At 35.1% G+C, this 21,436-nt stretch overlaps 1 protein-coding gene across 11 annotated transcripts in view; it reads right to left on the reverse strand.

Annotated features, from left to right (window-relative positions):
* The window catches only part of MCTP1 (multiple C2 and transmembrane domain containing 1), a 543,974-nt gene that overhangs the window by 211,920 nt on the left and 310,618 nt on the right, over positions 1-21,436 (reverse strand). For 7 of the 11 annotated variants that reach the window (XR_009354067.1, XM_059175490.1, XM_059175489.1 and 4 more), the window contains exons 6-7: positions 12,410-12,448; positions 3,585-3,644 (exon numbers count right to left, since the gene is read on the reverse strand). The exons of 1 other annotated variant lie outside the window; for it this stretch is intronic. Coding sequence is in view for 9 of the 10 variants with exons in the window: in XM_059175490.1 (XP_059031473.1) it covers positions 3,585-3,644; positions 12,410-12,448 (99 nt within the window). In the remaining variant the exon portion in view is untranslated. The remainder of the gene's footprint in view (positions 1-3,584; positions 3,645-12,409; positions 12,449-21,436) is intronic. 3 more of the 11 variants (XM_059175487.1, XM_059175484.1, XM_059175492.1) reach the window with 1 other exon arrangement.

Raw genomic sequence — 21,436 nt, forward strand, 5'->3', positions numbered from 1 at the left:
TTTCTTAGATGATTCACGGCACTATAATCCTTACAGAAATTCTCCTGGTTTTTATCCTTACACTTTCTTTCTTATTTCCTTCGTTTCTTGAAACAACTTACAGTGTCAGGAAGGTATTTATGCTTACTAAAAGAAGCTTTAACTACCATCTCTAAACTTAACTGTGGCCAAACAAAAGTTCTTAAGCCTTTCCAATGTTTGCTCAAACTATATACTAGTAAAAAATCATCATATACGTTGTAATCTTAATTGGTTTGCTCAAGTAATATATGGGTTTCCACCAATGATGTAAAGAAATAAGGAGTGCTGGGTTTGACTTACACTTTTTCTTTTGAGACTTTCAATTAATTATTACAAATACTTTGTTTTCTGAGGGTCTTACTTTCCTATCTAAAGATATAAATAATACCTCCAACTTTCTTGGGTATACGTCAAACATGGTTGAGTTGTTCAGAATGTAAGTACTTCAGCACAGGATAACATTCTTGTTTGATAGAACCAATACTTCTCTTTGGTCTGCAGGGTCTTCCTTCAACCACACTTTGACTGAACTCGACCCTATGATGGCGCTCTGACATAATCCTTAAATGTTCCGTATTCTGGCACTCTCTTGGGCCCATTTCATATCATGAACCTTTTCTATATGGAGTATCTTGGTAGAGCCTAGCCTTCTCCATTTAAACAATCTCAGCTTTTCTCTTTAATTCACTATAGTATTCTCAGAACGTGGTTTGTTCAATTACCTCTCAGTCATGAAAATCTAAATGTCTGGTCAAAGGAGTTAACTGGGAAAATGTATATGTACTAACTATCTGAAGCACCTGCATTAAGTTATCATCCTTTACTGGGAAGTTAAAAATCCTCAGTGAAATTCTTAGAGGCATCCAGGTGACTTCACAAAATGTTTGTTGCTTTCATGAGAAACTTGGCAATCGACATACCCATTGCTTAATGTTTTGTGTCCTATGATATCATGTTTTGATGAATTATAAATGTCATGGCTTTGGAAAACTACAGTAGCTATCACTTCAGTCTTTTCTACTATTTTGCTCTCAAGAAAGTTAAGATCTACCAAGTAGCCCTGACATTTATTAAGCAACTTCTCACCAGGATTCAGTTTCACTCAATGTAATTCAGTTGTTGCTTTCAGAACACCAGTACTGATCCTTATAAATAAGCTGATAAAAACTCACAAAACATCACATATGCTCCTCAGGTAAGATTTTATCTGTATGTAGGTTTTCTGCATAGCTGAAAATGTCTGTGAAAATCTCCTTTCATCCACATCTTCTCTAGGAGTTAATCACAGTATAAATGGTACCTGGGCAAAGAGCAATGAGGTTGGTCATGAGAGTGACCTTGGAATGTGAATATGAAGGATGCTACTCATCCAAGGTAGACTGGATCACTGATTTCCTGATTCTGTAAGAATTCTGAGTCTCAAACATAGCAACACCATGGCCCTTCAACACATCCATCTATCAGTGGGCTAAGGAGCTGTGGGGGAGAAGGGTTATAAATGCAAGAAGAATCTGAAAGGGGGTCACTGAAGACAGATAAGGGAAGGGCTCTATTTTTACATCACATTTGTATTCATCATTGACTCGAAAAGGAACTCAGTTGCTTTAAACAATTGTATCTATGATATTCATAGAAGAAAAATATAGGTCCTGGTGTGTCATCCCATTCTTGGGTACATAACGTCAGTGGGATCACTTCTCTGGGCCTTAGTCTCCTCAGTGATAAAACAAATGACCCCTAAAAGGTTCTGCCTTCATGAATCACTTTGTTGGTTACTCAACAAATGCTCAGAAGAAAAGACATTAGATCTCTGTGCCTCAAATACAAAAAGGTTATATTTTAAATTTGTGTATTTCTTATTCAAGAGATATGAGACAGTTAAAGAGATTGAGAAAGGTTAGTAAGGAGCATTTAAGGATTAAAAAAAGAATATTTAAGGAGGAACCTAACCACATGGAAAGTACTGGTACGTGGAATACTAATTTGGAAGTTGCAAAGTGGAAAGATGTTGAAAGAACCATTGGGTGGAAATCCTTAAAAATGATTATCCATGCAATTGATCCTGGTAGCAAGGCTTCATTCATATGATCAGTTTGCAAGCTGGCTGCATATAGAACAAATTCAACACAGAACATTCCTAAATTCTGCTCTCTTGGCAAAGAAGTATACAGTATGAATTCACCATATTTGTGGGGCTCAAGAAAACAGAGACTAAATTTTTGCCAAAAGCCAAATTCCACTTAAGGTAATGTGACATTTCAAGAGCAGTCGTTCTGTGTTTTCATGGATAATGCATGAACATATCAAATAAATTATTATTACTTTAGCAAAGACACAGAATGACATCGTGAAGGCAGCCATCATAGACTGACAGGAAATGAAGACGCTATCATCATTTTTAAAAAATATTTTATTTATTTATTTGACAGAGATCACAAGTAGGCAGAGAAGCAGGCAGAGAGAGAGAGGGGGAAGCAGGCTCCCCGCCAAGCAGAAAGCATGACGCAGGGCTCGATCCCAGGATCCTGGGATCATGACCTGAGCTGAAGGCAGAGGCTTTAACCCACTGAGCTACCCAGGCGCCCCAAGATGCTATAAATCATTAAAATAAGCTCCCACCAATAAAAGGCTGGAAAAAAAAAAAGTGTGCGTGGAGGGAGCATAGGATAAAAACAGGTGGTTTATACTTGCTCGATGCATGACTTAATCCAGTGCTGGTCAGTCTGCTTAAAAGACCCTGCAACAAATCTTAAAGTTCTAAAGGGGAAAGGTAGTTTTCCATTGAGCAGTTTCAGAGCCTAGGAAAGAAAATGGCAAGACCTGACGAGTGTAGCATTTTCACTGCAGTATCTGATGCTAGGTAATCATGTACCAAGTGTGAATTTTCAAAGAAAGAAGGAAACTCTAGGCAAACTAGTAAGAGTGTTTGTAATAAATCGTGCTGCGCATGATGCAGAATTAGAGAAGAGCAAAAAGGATGACAGAGCTCATTATGTGTAAGTCATGAAAGAGTAAATCACATTAAATTGCAATGGCATTTAAAACAAATTCTCTGTAGAATTTTCACTTTTTTTCTGTATTTAAATCAAAAGCAGAGTTGCTGTTTTCTAATTCATAAGTTTTTTTTTTCCCCCTAAAGAAAGAACACTGATTATCTAGTATGTATATAGTATAAGATCACTGTAAGGGAAGTAAATTTCTCTCTAACAGATGGAGCAGATTTTATAAGAAGGGAAAAAAAGAAACTGAATGGACCCTATAGACAGCACCCTCATCTTTCTGGAAGGGCTGTGGGCCTCTAGTTGGCAAGATTTGGGGATAAACTTGTCCCACAAGGAACTGACTTCAAAGCAATATATTCAGTATATGAAGTTCTTAGTTTTTACACATGAAGAAATGAGTCACCCTAATGGCCTGGAATAAAAGTTAATAAAGAAGGCCAATTGAATACATTTTTCTGAGAGCTTCTTTTAAAAAGTGAATTTCCTATTCCATATTTAACTTTCAAAATTACTATTCAAAACCAAAGTCAAGAATATTAATATAAAGGGTGTAGACATTACCCTCCAAAAGAAAGACTTCACAGAGAAATAAGATCCAACCACTTCATTTTCTGAGAGATCCTAAAAACAAACAAATATTTAGCTACATTTTGAGGTGTTTTTGAGAAGAATTAATTAACCCAACAAAACAAAATGAACAAAACCCCAACGTTATTCCCTTGAGTAAATTAAAGTTTGTTTGTTTGTTTGTTTGGTCTTATTCTTATCTGGTATCAATGGTAGTAAGTTTGGAAAGGATTCATTCTGTCATTTTTAAAGGATCTACTTACCTCTTTATTCTTAAATTATTATTACATCTCAGAGTCTAACACATTATTTTAGAAATTGGGATTGTTCAAACACACTTTATGATTCTGAAGGAAGTCAGATGATATCTTCCTTTTAACAAAACAAGTTAACAGCATAGACCTTCAGAGCATTTTTAAAGAATAGAAATCTTATTTAACAACACACACATAGTCAAATTTGGTTTAATGCCTTATTAAAAATTTCCTAGTTTTATGATATAATATAGAATACAGATAATATAAGTTAACTTAAGCTCCATAAAAGTAATTTTGGCAAGAAATGAATACTGAACAGAGTGGCAACCGGGCTGAGAACAAAGTCACAGATTCATGTTGGATATTTTATTACTAATCCCCAGACTTTCATAAAGTGAAATCAATTTGACTTTAGGAAATCAAAACCACAGTTGCTCATTTTAAGGAGAACATCTGCATTTACATGCATCCTTTACCCTTTAATGTTTGGCATCCTGTCTCTAGATGTCAGTTATGGTAAGATTAAGGGAAACTGGGGACGCTGATGGGGCAGGATGACTGTGGACACCATGGTGAAGAGGATGACGTTTTGTAACTTATTTGATTACTCCATGATTTTGTGTTAGCAACTAAGATAGTGGTCCAGCATCCCACATGATGCCTATTGTATAGCAGATGCTCAATAAATAATTTGTTGACTTTAGTCACTTGGAGTTTCATTTGGTTAGGCATAGATATTCCTTCCAAACATGATACCAAAAGTCATACCAGAAAATAATAGTGAACTGAAAATAATAGTTATGCCAGAGATCATCTATATAATCTGCCTGTTTTTTTTTAAATATGAAAACTATTTCTCAAGAAAATTAATATCAGTTGTCCAAGCTTCCTGCATAGGATTTGGTTAGGTAGCAATGTCAGAGGTGACTGGGAAAAAGTCCGGAGTTTAAGACATCATTTTACTGTCACTGCTAAGATATAATTCATTTTTACTGCTTTGGTTCTCATCTGTCACACTTAGCACACTGTCATATCAGTATCTAACAAAACAAAACAAAACAAACAAAAAACCAAGTCTCTTAAAAAAACATTTACATTTGGACATTGGGGCATGAAACTTAGATGGAATGATTGCAGGCTTTTTCAATGCTGAACATGGTTTAACTAAAAAAAATCTCATTCTAGCTTTTGCAAAAGGTATGTGCTTTTCCTTTCCAACTCTTTTGTAATTAAGCAGCATGTTTAGCAACACGTGGGAAATTTAATTTAAAAGTATCATATTAAAGACACTGAAATCTTGGAGTCTCCTTACACAAGTAATTTCCCCAGAGCCAATAACACAAGTTATGTAACTAACAGTGAGTTTTATCTCAATGTAAAATGTGTTAAGGCAATACTAGGGCAACTTAAAAGGGTGTGAAAGTATTGGCTTTATACTCAAGACAGTTATAACAAACAATATGACCACCAAACATTTAAAAGTCTTATTAATTCATTTAAAGGTTAGGTGGTCTAAAGTGACTAATGTTGAAACTGTACCGACTCCCCATTCTTCCTCAGATGAATACAGAGGTTAATGACTTAATTCTGTGAGTAGTATGCAAAGAGCAAGAGGAGATTGATGAATTTTGTCTGTGTGTGTGTGTGTGTGGGGGGGGGATTTTAATGATCAAGATTTAGAACCTAGGTTTCTCTGTTAAAAATTGAGAAACAAAAATATTAGCTCTGGGGCACCTGGGTGGCTCAGTGGGTTAAGCCGCTGCCTTTGGCTCAGGTCATGATCTCAGGGTTCTGGGATCAAGCCCCACATCGGGCTCTCTGCTCAGCGGGGAGCCTGCTTCCTCCTCTCTCTCTGCCTGCCTCTCTACCTACTTGTGATTTCTATCTGTCAAATAAATAAATAAAATCTTAAAAAAATATATTAGCCGCATTTGGATCCACTGAAGTCTCTAGGCTGTGCTTTTCATGCCACGTTTAATTACTTCTGCCATTATTCATCAACTAAAATTTATATTTCATTTTACAACCTGCATTCTCATGTAAATTTAGGCCTTTATTTCAAATGGAACAACTTAATCTTCCTCTGGACCCTTATGCCATCTATTGCCCTGATGAATATAAATTCCACAGCAGATGCGGCAAGGCTTTCCTTTCATGAGAGTTTCTAATAAGAACAACAACAACAAAACACCTGGCGTTATGATAAAGAGTTCTAAAAAAAAAAGTGATTTTAAGACTGGGCTTTCATCCTGATTGGAGAAGTTTAGTTATGCTTCATTCTCCATTGAGACAAGAAGTTGATAAGTGAGGGAAAGTACCATTTTAAAAGTGCTAAAATTATAAAGGAAGAGCAAAAGGAAGCCAAACACACAAAAAAATCAGAGGCATCAAGTTAATAAAGGAAAATTACTGAAGTTATCCTGAATAATGAATTGCTGACTATTTCTGCTGAGGCTTTGAATTTAGGAAAGTAACAAGATCCACTGGTAATACCTAATTTAAATCCAATTTTTGCCTCTAAAAACACTAAAAACATTTATCCTCAAAGATCAAAAATCCCACTATGAATCTAAAAAATAACAAGATTTTAAATTTAAAAATCTAAAAGATACACTTTTTCCCTAGACAAATAAAACAAAAGGACAGTTAACTTCTTTCCTAACAAAATGAAAATGATGCTGTTTTCAGCCTTGTATTTAAATAAATCATAAAAACCTTTAAGGACTTTGTCATCAGATGAACAAAGATTAGCCACTAAACTTCAATGAATAGTGTTTTTTTTTTAAATCAGCCTTAATGTGTACAGGCCTTTAAACATTTTGCTTATTATAATTCAGCAATTCTTCAATACTCAAACACTCACCACAGATTTGAAGCCCGAGATTCAAGGGTGGAAGTCAAGCCAGGTTGCACTCACATTCCACAACATATTTTAATAGGAATGCAATTTCCTTTCATCAATAACTCTCTGGGCTTTTATAAGGTTAAAAATAAGTAAATCCATAGTAAATAATTTTCGTAGGCTTCTCTGGTCTGACTGCAATCACTGTTTATCAAAGCTACAGCTCTTAGACGCTCTCCCATCAAGTTGAATATGCCCATTGGTCATCATGTAACTGAAAACAGGGCCATGAAGTAAGTACAAATTGCGCTGAAATGCTGTTTTCCTGTTTTCTTGGTTACTCAAATTGGGGTTCATATCATTTATACTCATTAAACACAAACATGATTCCCTCTGTAACTCCAACTGTCCATCTAAATATTTCTGACAAGAGAGACAATCTCAGGTCCCCAGAGGACGCATCCTATAACTGAAAGCTGGCCTTGCTTTGTCTTTCATTTTCCTAGAAATTTTAACTTAAATATGCTATGTGTGTGTGAGTGTGTGTGTGTAAACACATACATACATGCCTGTATACTGCTGTCAACCAGGGCTTCGAAAGCGGAATCTTCACAAAATGATTTATTTTTGTTGTGGATATTTCGGGCACTTTAAAACCAATAAATCTCCTCCCAGTTGCATTCAATTGAATATATATATACATATATATATACATACACCACATATATACATATATAAGTTAGAGATATCTGATATATATTATATATAGAAATGTATTTTTTTGAATTAGGAGGTGCTGTAATCTTGCAAACCAACCCTTAGCTCCATTATGCTAGAGCCAAGTTGTATTGGTTCCCGCCCTTTGATTAGTCCAGAAAGCATCTTGGGAAATTATCAGCTCGCTGGGTAACACATGTTAGCAGTGTGGCAATCAACCAATGACCCACAATTAACCATCTTAGATCTAGCACGCAGGTGCCACGGCATCCATGCCCTGCCCGAGATTACGTGTTGTCCTTTTGCTTGTGCCAACTCACCCAGATTGGCTCCCTCAAAGACCCACAACATTTTAAAAATTCAACAAGAGCGGTCACATACATGTAAAGCCACTGTTACAGCAAATCCCTGGAGTTATGAATTTTAATATGTAAAAACGTATGATATTTTATACCTATGGGAAAATATTGTCAAAACAGCAAGAAAAAATGTCATCTCCACATAAAACTTAACTGTGGCTCTGTGTATTTTGTGGGATAATCAGATATTTTACTGGCATGATGATATCTCTAGTTTAAATAAACTTACAAAACTTACAAATTTTAGGAGTGTAGTGATTGAGGTAAAAATAGTCTTTTATAGTAGAAATGCTCATGCTATTCGCCCTTTGGAATCTCAAGAGCCTTAATTATGAGGTTGCATTTTGGAATCTCAAAAGCCTTAATTATGAGGTTGTCTTGATAGCATTCCCAAATAATACAGATTTGGGAGTATAAGCAGTGGTAGGGATTTCTAAAGGAATTACATATTTCCTTTGAAAATACATAAACCATCTATTTTTTTCCAAGGCATATGCATAATAAATTGAAACAAGACCCCAAAGAAAAGCCCTTTGGGTGACTCACAGTTGAGAGAGCCAATGACCAAGAAAGTTTGAATGTTTTGCAAGTTTTAAAAAATCATCTATTTATTATCAGGATATGAGGCCTTTGGAGAAAGAACCTGATAATTATTAAATAATGACTTTTTTTCCCCCACTATGTCAGACTGACTGTGTGAGATACTTAAAAATGCGTTAATCTGTTTCTCTGGCGTTTCTTAAATTAAAGCACTTAGAGGTTTTCACTGATGCATTTTTAATGTGTCATCCAAGGTGTCAGCTTTAACTACGCCCTGCAGACTTAGAGTTGAAAGTGTTCTCTAGTTTAAATTAACAATATCCTTGCCAAAAGTCTTATTAAAAATTGCTTCATTCACCAGTGAATAAAGTGTTTTATAGTTCATTAAAATTATGCTAAATGATTATAATAAAATCTTTATAAAAAAGATATATTACTAAAAAAATAAGCCATCAAGTAACAGAAGATATGCTAATGAGACATGATCACATAGTCCATATTACATTATTCAAAGGATGAACTCTTCTTAAAACATTTCTAAACTGTTATTGTTGAGAATATGAATTGCGGTGTGTATATCTTTGTATTATCACAATGGCTATGTCTCATGTAATTAAAGTGATTTATTGAAAGCACAAAAGTTTATTATCACACTCATCGATAAACTAATTCTTCTCCATTAAAACACACACATACACACAAACACACACACAATGTAGTGTAAAATCATTTCTGCTTACTGTCTGTCTTATAGAGGCAATTTTTTCATTATTATTTTCTATTTTTGGTTTGACCCCACAAAATTTATTCATAAAACACATATACATCTTCTCTTCTGAGCTCATGAAACTTTCTTGTTGAATAATTTAACCTTAGAATAAATTATCAATGATAAGCCTCTTCTAAAGAATAAAATATTGCAATAATTCAAAGCATTACCATTTCTCTGCCCAAATGCATTTTGTCATGTAAGTATAACTCTTTGACCAGGATAATTATTCAGTTGCCCAAGATTAGGCAGACATTGATCCCTTTCTTCTTAAAATAACGTTTTTCTTTAACAGCTGAGTGTGAGGCAGGATTACAGATGTGTAGCATAGAAAGTAAGTTTGTGGAAAACCAGAAGGAGAATTTTAAAGGATGTTATCATCCCCCAAAGAGGAGATATGATGGAATTCATAATTATTTACTGGTTAACAAACCATTCAAATACAGCAAATATTTAATCTTAATATTTAGTCTTGCTTCTCAGAGGTAAACACAGGTGTATTTCTTTTCCTACTTGTCTTTGGATGGTAACATAATTATGCCAAAAAATATGTAAGCCAGTCTTGAACAGCAGTTACAATATCCTGCCCTCAAGTTGGCTATTCAGCTTTGTTTTCAATAGTATATACAATCCTGCATTATAAGAGTGCCACTAATAATATAATTTCCATGGAAATTGATCATTGGCAAGATGATGAAAATGATGAACAGATATTTAAGTAATGGGAAACCCCATGAGCTGATTCACTTGTATACCGGGGAGATGTGCATATTAAAAAAATAACTATGCCAACTTAGTTTTCCCTGTCTTTGGTTATGTCACTTCTGAAAACAAAAGAAAACTCATTCCTAGAGAGAATATCTAGCAATTAAAAAAAAAAAATCTAGCAATGTTAACTGACTTTATTTAAGTCTTGGCCAGAAAGTTCATAATTCTCAGGCTTTTTAATCACCATGGTACTCACAGACAGGCTTCATATCAAAGCCCTGCTACGGAAAAGCAGGAGACCTCATTCTCATAAATCAAGGTTCCAAAGATGAAAATGACCTGTTTATATTAAAAATTCACCTTTGGCTTTGAGGACAGTTGTATCAAATATGAAATACCTATATTTAAAGGTAATGCAAATAAATCATATCTTTTTTCCAAAAATAGAAGAAAAAGATGTAGACACAAGGACATTTAAGGGGAAGGTTGAAATAATTAGAAAAGGGATACATAATAGTAACATAGTAGTCCATAATGCTACATAGTATAGTTACTCATCCCTGAGTTTCTCCAGAAGCACAATTTGCTTGAACATCATCCTTCCTCCTTTAATCCTGGGAGGATGGAACTAGGGAAGCAGTTTCAGGGTGTGAAGGATGGCGGACTATGTGGTCATTGAACTTACAAACTTTCCCCAGATTTTGAATTTGACACTTTGTTCTTATCATACTAATATGGATGAACACAGCAAATGTTTCAGGGGACAGTGATGATTTCAATAAATTACCAGATGTTCAGTACGTTCTCATAGAAAAAAAAACAAAAGAGTGAACTGATTTTTCTTTACTCAGCATTCAATATCCCTATTAAAATGTATACAACTGAAACTCCCTTAGGCTAAAAAACCCAAAAGACATATTACCATATGAACTAAAAATAATCTGCCAAGGATCCCAACAAGTGCAGAGCTAGACACAGGGAATTCTGTATCTTCAACAGTGAGCCAGAAAAATGTACCAGTTTAAATGTACAAATAGATTACTAATAGTAAATTAAAACTTCAAGAACTTTAGATGTAAAAATAGTGTTGAACACATATTTATTATTCATTTTATTTTTTTGTTGAGCAAAGGAAAAGATGTGGATTTATGTTTATTTAATTTGTTTAAAATTAAATTTAAATATGAACTAAAGTGTTTAAAGAAGAATCTTTATATTTGTTCTTTCTTTTATATTACAATAAAATGGATCATTCTTACTAATTAATACTAAATACTATATAATATCTTGCTCTAGTATTATGTCTTAACTACATCTGGAAGAGAAAATATTGATATATATTAAGGTATTACATCATTTTTACACACATTTGTCATAATATAGACACAGAATGAGGAAAGTCAAATTACATGACTTTTAAAAAATTTATATTTTTCAGATAATACTAACTTTGAAGTAAATTACAAAGAAAAACATGTAATACAAACATGAACAGTGCAAACTTCTTTTTAAGACTCTTTGAAACTTTATTTTGGTCAATAAAAAGCACAGTGAATACTAAGTCAGAAATACTCAGCAATTTTCTTTAATAGATGCTTTCACTTTATTAAAATGTAAAGGTGATTTTTAAAATGGCCCTGACCTTTTTGTGAGCCAAGTTATCTTTCAGTCATTAATACTATAAGAATTAAGAGGAAACTGTACAGTAAGAAATACTTGTTAAAGAAAATTCAGAATTATCATAAATATAAAAACATTTTGATGTATTTTCTAAATTCACAGTTATTAAAAATGAAAAAATTAAAGAAAAATTTAAGTAATAGCATGATTCAATCAGAATGGGGGGGGAAAAAAAAGATTGTCATGTTCCAGGGTCTAAAAAAATTACCCACTATTAAAAATGAATAGTGACCTTATAAATAGAATTTTGAACTAAACAGATCTTTACACATAAAATCCCTTTATTTCAAGGACTTTGCATATAAAAGTCAGTTTCATCTTGGTATTTATTTATGTCCAAGAGTGGTCCGGCCACTGAACAAATGAGATGCTTAGTTTATATCTTATGTATTTTACAAGTTATAAGAAGAGCCAGGTCTTTGAACCACAAACTCCTCTCACTCCCAAGAGCCATTTATTTCTTGAAGTGAGAAGAGGCCACGATGGAAAACTCTTCTCAGTACAGACTCCAAAGACGTAGCACTGGAGGGGTTTTGAGTTTAGAAAACCTCAGACTCCATTCTCAGTGAACAATGACAGAGAGTTACATGAATCTTCCTTCTCTCTGGAGTGGTCTCTACCCTAATCCAACCATTTTTCTCCTGATCTGGAGCAAAGGCATTTTCTAGACCCTGTGGCACACACAACAGAAATCAGATGCTGAGAATGATGCTGAGAAGGGACCAGGCATTAGCAAGAGGATGATGTGGATATGAGTGAGTTGATCAGTGTGATTTCTAGTTACTTAAGAAGCATCACATGATTTACTTGAAGTTTATGAGAAAAAAAAATAACAAGAGTGATGAAATCCTGTAGTACGATTTGAAGAGGTGTGAGACAGATTTGGAAATGCAGCTGATAGTTCTTCTCAACAAGAAAAGCTGAAAGATCACATGCTAAGCCATTACCTTACTTGACCTTTTCCAGCTCTTCCTCATTAGCATTGTCTGTAAACAAAATAAAGCATTTTCATTATCTTATCACTCGAGTACAGAATAGGGCAGCCAGTGGTTTTCTAGAGGGAGCTTAACATTTAAACAGCAGTTTCCAGCAACGAGTATACAAGACAAAACTTGTTTATCACAGACACACACACAGCTAGAAGAAGCACCTTTAACATTCAAGCAGTCTTTCTGGTGAGAGTTCACTTTATTCTTTTGTAGTGAGAAATGAGACAGTATTTTTAAATAGAATGGAAATTTTGAGATATCTTAATTATTGGTTGGGAAAAAAAAAAAAAAACCTATTGAGTCTCATGATTGGCAATTGTTCCCTTTGGTGGTGGAGGCTGACGGTGTACGATGACTTTACCAGGTAACTTTTCTCTTCAAACATGTCCAAGAGTCTGTTGCTTTGGTGGCACCCTAGCATTAGCTCTGCTTCCAGTTAATCTTTAACTATCTTGGGGTCTACAAATGCTTTCAGTTGTGAAAAACGTTGCATCAGTCGATCTTCTTGCTAAATGTTCAGCCATAACATGTCCTTTAAATCAGTTTTTTCTGTCTGTGTGTTTCATAATAAGAAGTAATTATGGCTATAAGTTTAATTTAAGGCTAATGGAAATCTTTAATGAGTGCCCAAGATCAGTGGTCTCTTGCATAAAGTAAGTCGTAAAAATCCAAAGATCTTTTATTCACTCTTCAGTTTTAAATTTTTCTCCGTGAACACTGCGGTATTAACTTCCTGATTAACCTCTTTACCCTCTCTTATCTTTAAGGCTGATGAAGTGGAGAATAGGGAGTTTGGAACAAAGAATATAGCTCATAGAAATGCTTGTCGTATTTGTACATCAAGGAAGCATACTGGTGCCTATAAGAACCATACCTCCTTCAGCAGAATTCACTATAAGGCAGGTCCATTTCAGAAACTACTAATAAATTACAAAAATACAACAAAGAAAAGATTTTAATATAAGATTAAGTCACATAGAAGACAACTTTTGGCCTAAACCAAGACAATGGAATTACGAAGTTCTATGGTAAGAAATGAGAAAAATCATAAAATTGTCAAAGATATGGGATTCATTCCTCTTCTTTGTAGATAGTGGTTTTATAAGTTATATTTTTCCTGCATATCCTGTGTGTTAAATATTGACCAAAATACGGGAGAGTGATAGATTTCCTAAGGTTGCCATAATTCCTGATTTTTTTTTTTTTTTGAATGGAGCCAGGAAACAGCAAGGCATTTTTATCAAATACTATTTATAGAAACATTTTATATGTTTTCTAAGCACTAATGTGCAATTTATTTTGTAGCAACAAAACCCACCATTGGGGTGTAATCCTGATGATTCAGACCTGTACCCCTGGGACAAATAGTACATTATATGTTAATTTAAAAAAACAACAACATTAGGTTGTGGAGAGGGCCACAGTAGTGGTCATGTAATCAATGTACGTCGTTGATCTTAAGTGAGTTATTGTTCTCAGCATCAACACCAACATCACCACCTTCTCCCTGATCACTGAAAGGCAACTGGAAACCAAATACTTCTATGGTATGCCATTCATAGAAACTCCACCAGCTGATGTAAAATAATAAATGCTCAACTTTCTCAGAAAGCAGAGTTTCAATGAACAAAGAATGGTAATTCCTAGAGGCAATGTTTTGAGTCAAATCAAGTAAGAACAATTAAGATAAGTCAGAAAGTCTAATCTCTTAGCTCTTGGCCATTTATCATCACCGTCTGGTTCCTAAGAATCTCCTAAAATTCCATTCTATAAGAAATGCTATACTATGAAGAAGGGGCTAAGAACATGAGGACGAGTTGAATCTCAGGGCAACACTACTCAGAATGACACACATTCACCACTGCTGCTCAAAACCACATTCTCTGGGGCACCTGGGTGGCTCAGCCAGTTAAAGCCTCTGCCTTCGGCTCAGGTCCTGATCCCAGGGTCCTGGGACTGAGCCCCACATCAGGCCCTCTGCTCCGTGGGGAGCCTGCTTCCTCCTCAATCCCTGCCTGTATCTCTGCCTACTTATGATCTCTGTATGTCAAATAAATAAAATCTTAAAAAACAAACAAACACATTCCCTGACTTAGAGCCACTGCATGCAATAAACCTTCAAGACGTAAAGCTAACTATGGGTTGGTATTTTTTCCTGTCTCTCAAAACTAATAGGCTGCATGGTTTCATTTTTTAGAGTTGAGATACTGACACAAACAAACAAAAAATCAATGATTTCCCAGAGCATAAATGTGAAAGATCTGGCAGTTACGGACCTAAATCTGTTATTTTCCTGATTTGGTTTCTAGAAATCTATTATTAGATCCACTGACTCTCTAAATGTCCCTAGATTTTTAAAATTATTATTTTATTTATTTTTTTCATCATAACAAGTGTATTCTTTAATCCCCATTCCATATTTCACTCAGCTCCCCCACCCAGCTCCCCTCTCGTAACCCTTAAGTTTGTTCTCTATAGTTAAGAGTCTGTTTCTCGGTTTGTCTCTCTCTCTCTCTTTTTTCTTCGCCCATTTGTGTTGTTTCTTCAATTCCACATAGAAGTGAGGTTATATGTTATTTGTTTCTCTCTTGACTGACTGACTTTTGTTTAACATTTTGTACTCTCTAGCTTTAAATGTGTTGTTGCAAATGGCAAGATTTCATTCATTTATATGACTGAATAATATTTGTGTGTATATATATATATATATATATATATATATATATATACCACATCATCTTTATTCATTTATCAATTGATAGACATTCAGACTGCTTCCATAGTTAGGCTATTGTAAATAACGTTGCTATAGACAAAGGGTGCATGTATCCTTTTGAATGAGTGTTTTTGCATTTTGGGGGTAAATATCCAGTACTGCAATTACCAGATGATAGGGTAGTTCTATTTTTAACTTTTTGAGAAACTTCCTTACTGTTTTCCATAATGGCTGCAGCAGTTTGCATTCCCACCAACAGGGCAAGAGGGTTCCTTCTCCACATTCTCATCAACACATGTTGTTTCTTGTGTACATATCTAGAAAAATGTTCCCACGGTTGATGTCAGAGACATTACTGCCTGTGTTCTCTTCAAGGATTTTTATAGTTTCAGCTCTCACAGTCAGGTCTTAAATCCATTTTGAGTTTATTTTAGTGTATGGTGAAAGAAAGTGGTCCCTAGATTTTATAACAAGGTTTCTGCTTCTTGAGCAAAGCCAACCAGCTAAGTATTGGGTTTAAGTATCCCCCTCCCAAGTTTCTTTTTCTTTTTAGATGGTTGGGTTAAGAAAGATTCAATAAAACTGGAAACAGTAGAAGAGTTTAAAAAAAAGGCGAATTTAACAAACACAGTATTACTACTAACACCTTTGCTATCTGTGAGATGTTAGAGAAGAAAGATTGGGGAATGTTAAAGATAGGAAATAAAGCAAATTATAGAAAAATAAGATTTACTTTTTGCTCTACGATCTTAATTTCAGCTGAGAAACATATGAATTTGTTTTTGAAAGCACCATTACCTAATATTATTACAGGATAATCAGACTTCTTCATTAGTAGCTCAACTTTCTTTGAAACCAGTGAAAGAAATAAGTAGTATAAAAATATGGCCTTGATAGACCTGCAGAGCTGATTATGTTTTCATGAGATTCCACATTCTCAATCCATTTATTAGCTTTATTTTTTATTGTAGTAGTTTTTAGGCAATTACATAGCTACTAAAGATAGAATAATCAGAGAATAGCTAGATATTATTGTATAAACGTATTATAAAACATTAAATTTTTATAAGTGGATTTTAAAAAAATGTTAGCTATGAAATAATTTAGGAAAATTTGCAAAATAAGCCAACATGAAAAAAGTATATTTTTAATTTGCTAAAGGCCAAATGGGGTCAATTCATATGTTTCTTACAATCCTCTATTTTTTTTTTTTTTTAGCTTTAGCCAAGCAATTTGTAGGTCTAGGTTATCTAAGAGAGTGTGCAACACAAATTAACTCACTTTTATTTCACAAATTCTCCAATGAAGAAAGCTGTGGATTGAACTCTGCTAGAAAAAGAGCCAGAAAGAACTCAAACACACTATCAGACCAAAATACCATATACAGGACACACATGGATGCATGACATACTTTTGTAGGTTCAAAAACAAGACATGCATTCAAAACAGAAATGACAGCTGTGTCATGCAACTCAAGAGCATGCCCCTGCCCCCCATGAAGACTGTGGTTTCTCATACACACAATGCTGGAAACTTAAGAAAATATGTATCTCTATATATCCGTTCACATCTGAGATTTTTTTTTTTTTTAAAGACTCAATGATGAGCTCAATGGAGAAGACTTTAGTATAAGCAATTTTGAAATACTATTGCTATTACTCATACTATACTCCTTAAATTGCTATAATTAGACATTGCATATTTTAGAGGCTTTTGTAGATTCAGGAGACTGCTGGGATTTTCAACTCCTTCTTCAGTTTTACTGATTTCCAGAACTGGCAATCAACACAAGGAGAAATCATTCCAACTGCATTATTCATGGCATGTATTGTCAGTATTAAGAGTGCATAAAAAAAAACAAAACAACAAACACAACTCACAAGATAACTGATTTAGAAACTTGAGCACTTTGTGATGTCAAGTACTCTGTATTTCCATTTTATTCCTACTTTAGGTTCGATAGCATTTTTTTAACATTAATGTTCTATTGCCTAGTTGATTGTTAGACTTGGTCACTAGCTCTTGAAGTCATGCCTTCCATTCTCTATTTTAACACATAGAAAATATTTAGCAAAGCTTTGTAAATACAGGCACAAGCATAAACATGTGGTTCTTGGGCTTAAGTCTTAAATCCCAAAAGCTTAACATAGATTATTTCTGTTCTAATAACCCGAGAGTAGAACTCATAATTTTGGTGTGTGAGGATCAATGCAAAAATCACCCTCTTTTCCTTTCCTATATATCATGTTAATATTAAATAGAATTGTGAAGACTTTAGTAACTGATTTCTAGCCTGCATTTGAATTTTTCTAAACAAAATTTGTTCCCTGGGTAATTTGTGAAAGTTCGGCCTACCATTTTCAAGACAGAAATATGTTTTATATTTCAGACATATAAAAATTTAATTTAAAGATACATTGGATCCCTGATTGTTTTTAACTAAAAAGCTTCAAATATATTCCAGGGAAACATATGGAGCTAATACTAGACATGGTACAAAATGGAGAAAATACAGTGATATGCTTCTAATGCATTGTCATCATCAAATATCTTCATACTCAATTTCAAGCAGAAGATCATTAATGTACTAATTTTAAGAACTCAAAAGAAAATTAAGTAAGTACTTAATATTGTTTTTGACAATCTCGGGAACTTGAATACTGAGAAGAAGAAAAAAAACCTTAAACTACCTTTTCCTGGATCTTTAAAGTGTCCCTTCAAATCCTCATAGACATTAATCTGCAACTCATTGAACAACCACTGGTACAGAAAGCTGGACTAGCTTGGAGAGCAGTTCTCAAAAGAAAGGTAATCAAAAGCAATATTTTACATATATGTAATTATATGTATTTATATGTGTGTGTATATATATTACACACACACATATATATATATATTTATTAATTTTTACCAGAAGTGATAGGATAAAGGATGGAGGTGAGGTGAGGTATGTCAGGTAGGACAAGGGACAGGGAAGAAAGCCGAGACTAGAGAGAAGGTGAGCTCTGCTGGAGTTTGTATGACTGGGGCAGAGGTTACCAGTGAGGGAACACATGATGCTCATTGGAGAGCTTTAAAGTCCCTCATCAGAACTTTCCATTGAATTAGAGAAATAAATACAGGTCACTGAACTCTTAGAAGAAGAATAAAGAGGACATTATAGGGCCTGGCACAATGTTTACAGATGATCAGTCAATGTTTTTTGATACTTGTTCAGCCAACAAATGGTCCTTGTTCAGTCTCAAAATCTCATAATTAGTGTTGGTTCAAAGTTTTAGAGACTTTAATGAAATAGCTATAAAACTGCTATATAGAATAAAAGAAAAGATAAGAAAAGAGAATTTATGTCTTTTTAGAAATTTTCATCCTGTAAGCATATGCTTAGAAGCCCTGATTCAAATCTAGGACATCAGACTAGCCAGGATACTGGGGATGCCACAAGAATATCTGTAGGGGATCTTTCCTGCTTTCTCCTCTCTACGTGAGTCAGTTCACTTCTCCACAACCAGCCCCATACTCCTCGCTCTTGATCACATTCCCAAGGAGGAGCAAGTGAGACCACACTGGACACTCTTCCTTCACTCCTCACGTGTGACTGGAGGTCAGGATGGTCACCAGCCAGAAGCTGGCTCTGGTTTCTGCTTCAGCTGTTGTGCTTTTCTGAGTCCTCACTAAGCTACTTGCTTCTCTGGTGAAGAAGAGAGAAGCCAGGTGAAGACAAGGCTAGTGTGGGGGTGGGGGGAAGAAGACATCCTTTTTCAGTAGCCACGGAGGGATGAATTCAGTGCTGTTTGGGACTCTGAAGGGGGAGGGCGCGAAGTAAAGCAGTGAATGAAAAAATACTTGGCAGTAAAGGCTTTTCTTTCAAAAAGCTGAGCAGTCAAAGGGACTTCAATCAAGAAAACAGCATTATGATTTCAGGAAGAACTCTTTGTTTTAAGGGTAAATGGGGCTGGAGAGAGACGATGAGGAAAACAGAAAAGGAAGAAAAGATGAACAATACCAGATTTTTGATGAGCAACTGTTTCATATAACCCACCTGTTTTCTTCCTATTTATGTTTGATAAATCACTGATGATCATTAATCAGGCTATAATACTTTTAAGGATGTTTTTCTAATTAGAAAGACATTGTGTTGAAATAATAAATTTGAGCAACTGTGGAGATTGAAAGATTTTTACAGGAATTGTTAAAGGACAAATAATGCTGGAAACCACTTTGCCTGTGCTAATAATCTGATGACTCATTTCCGTGCAATTCAGGACAACTTAGCAGCTTCATCTTGGTTCTAACTTGATCTCTCAAGCCTCAGTTTGATGTTAGAGCACTTAATAAATATCCCTTTTCTGCAAGAATTCAACAGACCCTCCATCACCAAATCACCCTAATAACTATACCAGTCACCATATCCTTCTACTTTACAGTCATGTTGCCAGTTGGGATGGTTTGGGAGACATAAGATCTCAGGCACTTAGGTATTTTCATTTATAAAGTGCTATTTTTCATTAAAAGAGCAAAGAATCTCAAAATAAGATTCTGTCACTAAGTTTTGTTGATTTTTCCTCTTATACATAAACCTGCTGATTTCTTTCCATCTCTACCTCGAACAATCCTAATCCAAACCTCTATCATCTTCCAGCAGGATTTTGGCAATAGTTGGTCCTAACTGATCTCAATGTATCCATTCTCACCCTTTCATCTGTTTTCCACAATGTAGCTACACAGCTATTTTCAAAAGGTGAAAATGATTATGCCACTTCTGATTTATAGACTCCCCCTTGCTCTTCGGGGAATGACAACAAACCTTAACATGGCCTACAGTCCCTACACAGTCGGTATCCCCTTTCCACTGTCATCACATGTCATGATCTCCCACACTCTCCTTTGCCTCCACCTTTCCTAAGCTCCAGGAATTTTTCAGTTCCTGGAGTGCGACCTATTTTCTCTAGCCACAGGATCTTTGCACACACAGTTTCCTCTGCTTGAATACTCTCCTTCCCTGGTTTTTGTCTTATTAACTCCTGTTCACACTTCAGACCTCAAGTCCCATTTGACTTCCTTAGAGAATTCCTGTTTCCCTAACTAGACCAAATTCTATTGTATTATCTTAACAGCAACACACACCTCTCTTTCACTGAACTCAAAACAGTCGTCACTATAAATTTCCTTCAGTAATTATTTTATCCCTAAGTTCTCCACTGGATAGAAGTTCTATTGTCTCACAAGGGAATTGCATAGAACCTGGCTTACAGTAGGCTTTGGCCAATACTAGGATTATTTAGATTAAGCAATAAACAATAAAATTCAATAAAATATGAATAAACACAATTTATTCCTATGTATGGATTGGCCAGCTAGGATATACTCCTTGGCCTGTCCTGGGTGATGTATTGTGCTGTACTTACTCCTTGTGCTGTATAATATATTCTGGATTGGTGACTTCTACAACGATGGGCTTCCATTTCTAAATGGAATTTTAATTTCTGTAAAAGAGTTTCCTTACCTACCCTTCCATTGGCACATGTGGGCCTGTGCATATGCACACTCACATGCATTTTGTTTATGGTGCTAAGTTCTCACAGTAGGTTTTGGTAGTACTTGTTAAAAAAGAGAAATTTATACCTCACTGAATTAAGCATGGATAGTTAAACCATACTTAACAAATACAGTATATGAATATGGGTGCTCGTTGCTTAATTTTTGGAAAGGATAGAGAAAAATATTTGTTGAAAGGGTGAATTTTTCAATGAGTTTAAAACAGTTCCAAATTTAAAGTTGGGATTCACTATTTTAATCTACAACCTAGGGGAAAATGTCAATAACACCTTTCCGGCAGACGACACACACCGACTTTAATCATGCATCACTTTAAGACAACAATACACACATTGCTGAAATAGGGTACTTGGACTTGCCAAAAAAATTATGTTTACTCCTCAAATGTGTTCTAACCAAAACTAGTGGGAGCAGCTCCCAGTACATGAAAGCGCACGGAGTCTAACAGATAATCTCCAGCAAATTGTGGCAGGAAGTGCACTGGCAAGCATACTCGTGCAGGTCGAACCTGATGTTTTTTAATGTCACTTAACATGCTGGAGTAATTGGCGCCTCTGTATCCCTTGTCAGTTTCTCACAGCAGCATGGTGTGCAAGGAAGTACAGACAGCCAGTGCTGGAAAATGTGTAACACCGACATGGAAACCCATCAAGAAGATGAAACGTATTCACTTATCATTCAGCAAACAAATACCAGAATGCAGAAACTCTATT

This window comes from Mustela lutreola, chromosome 5, assembly GCF_030435805.1.
Source record: "Mustela lutreola isolate mMusLut2 chromosome 5, mMusLut2.pri, whole genome shotgun sequence".
Classification (NCBI taxonomy): Eukaryota; Metazoa; Chordata; class Mammalia; order Carnivora; family Mustelidae; genus Mustela; species Mustela lutreola.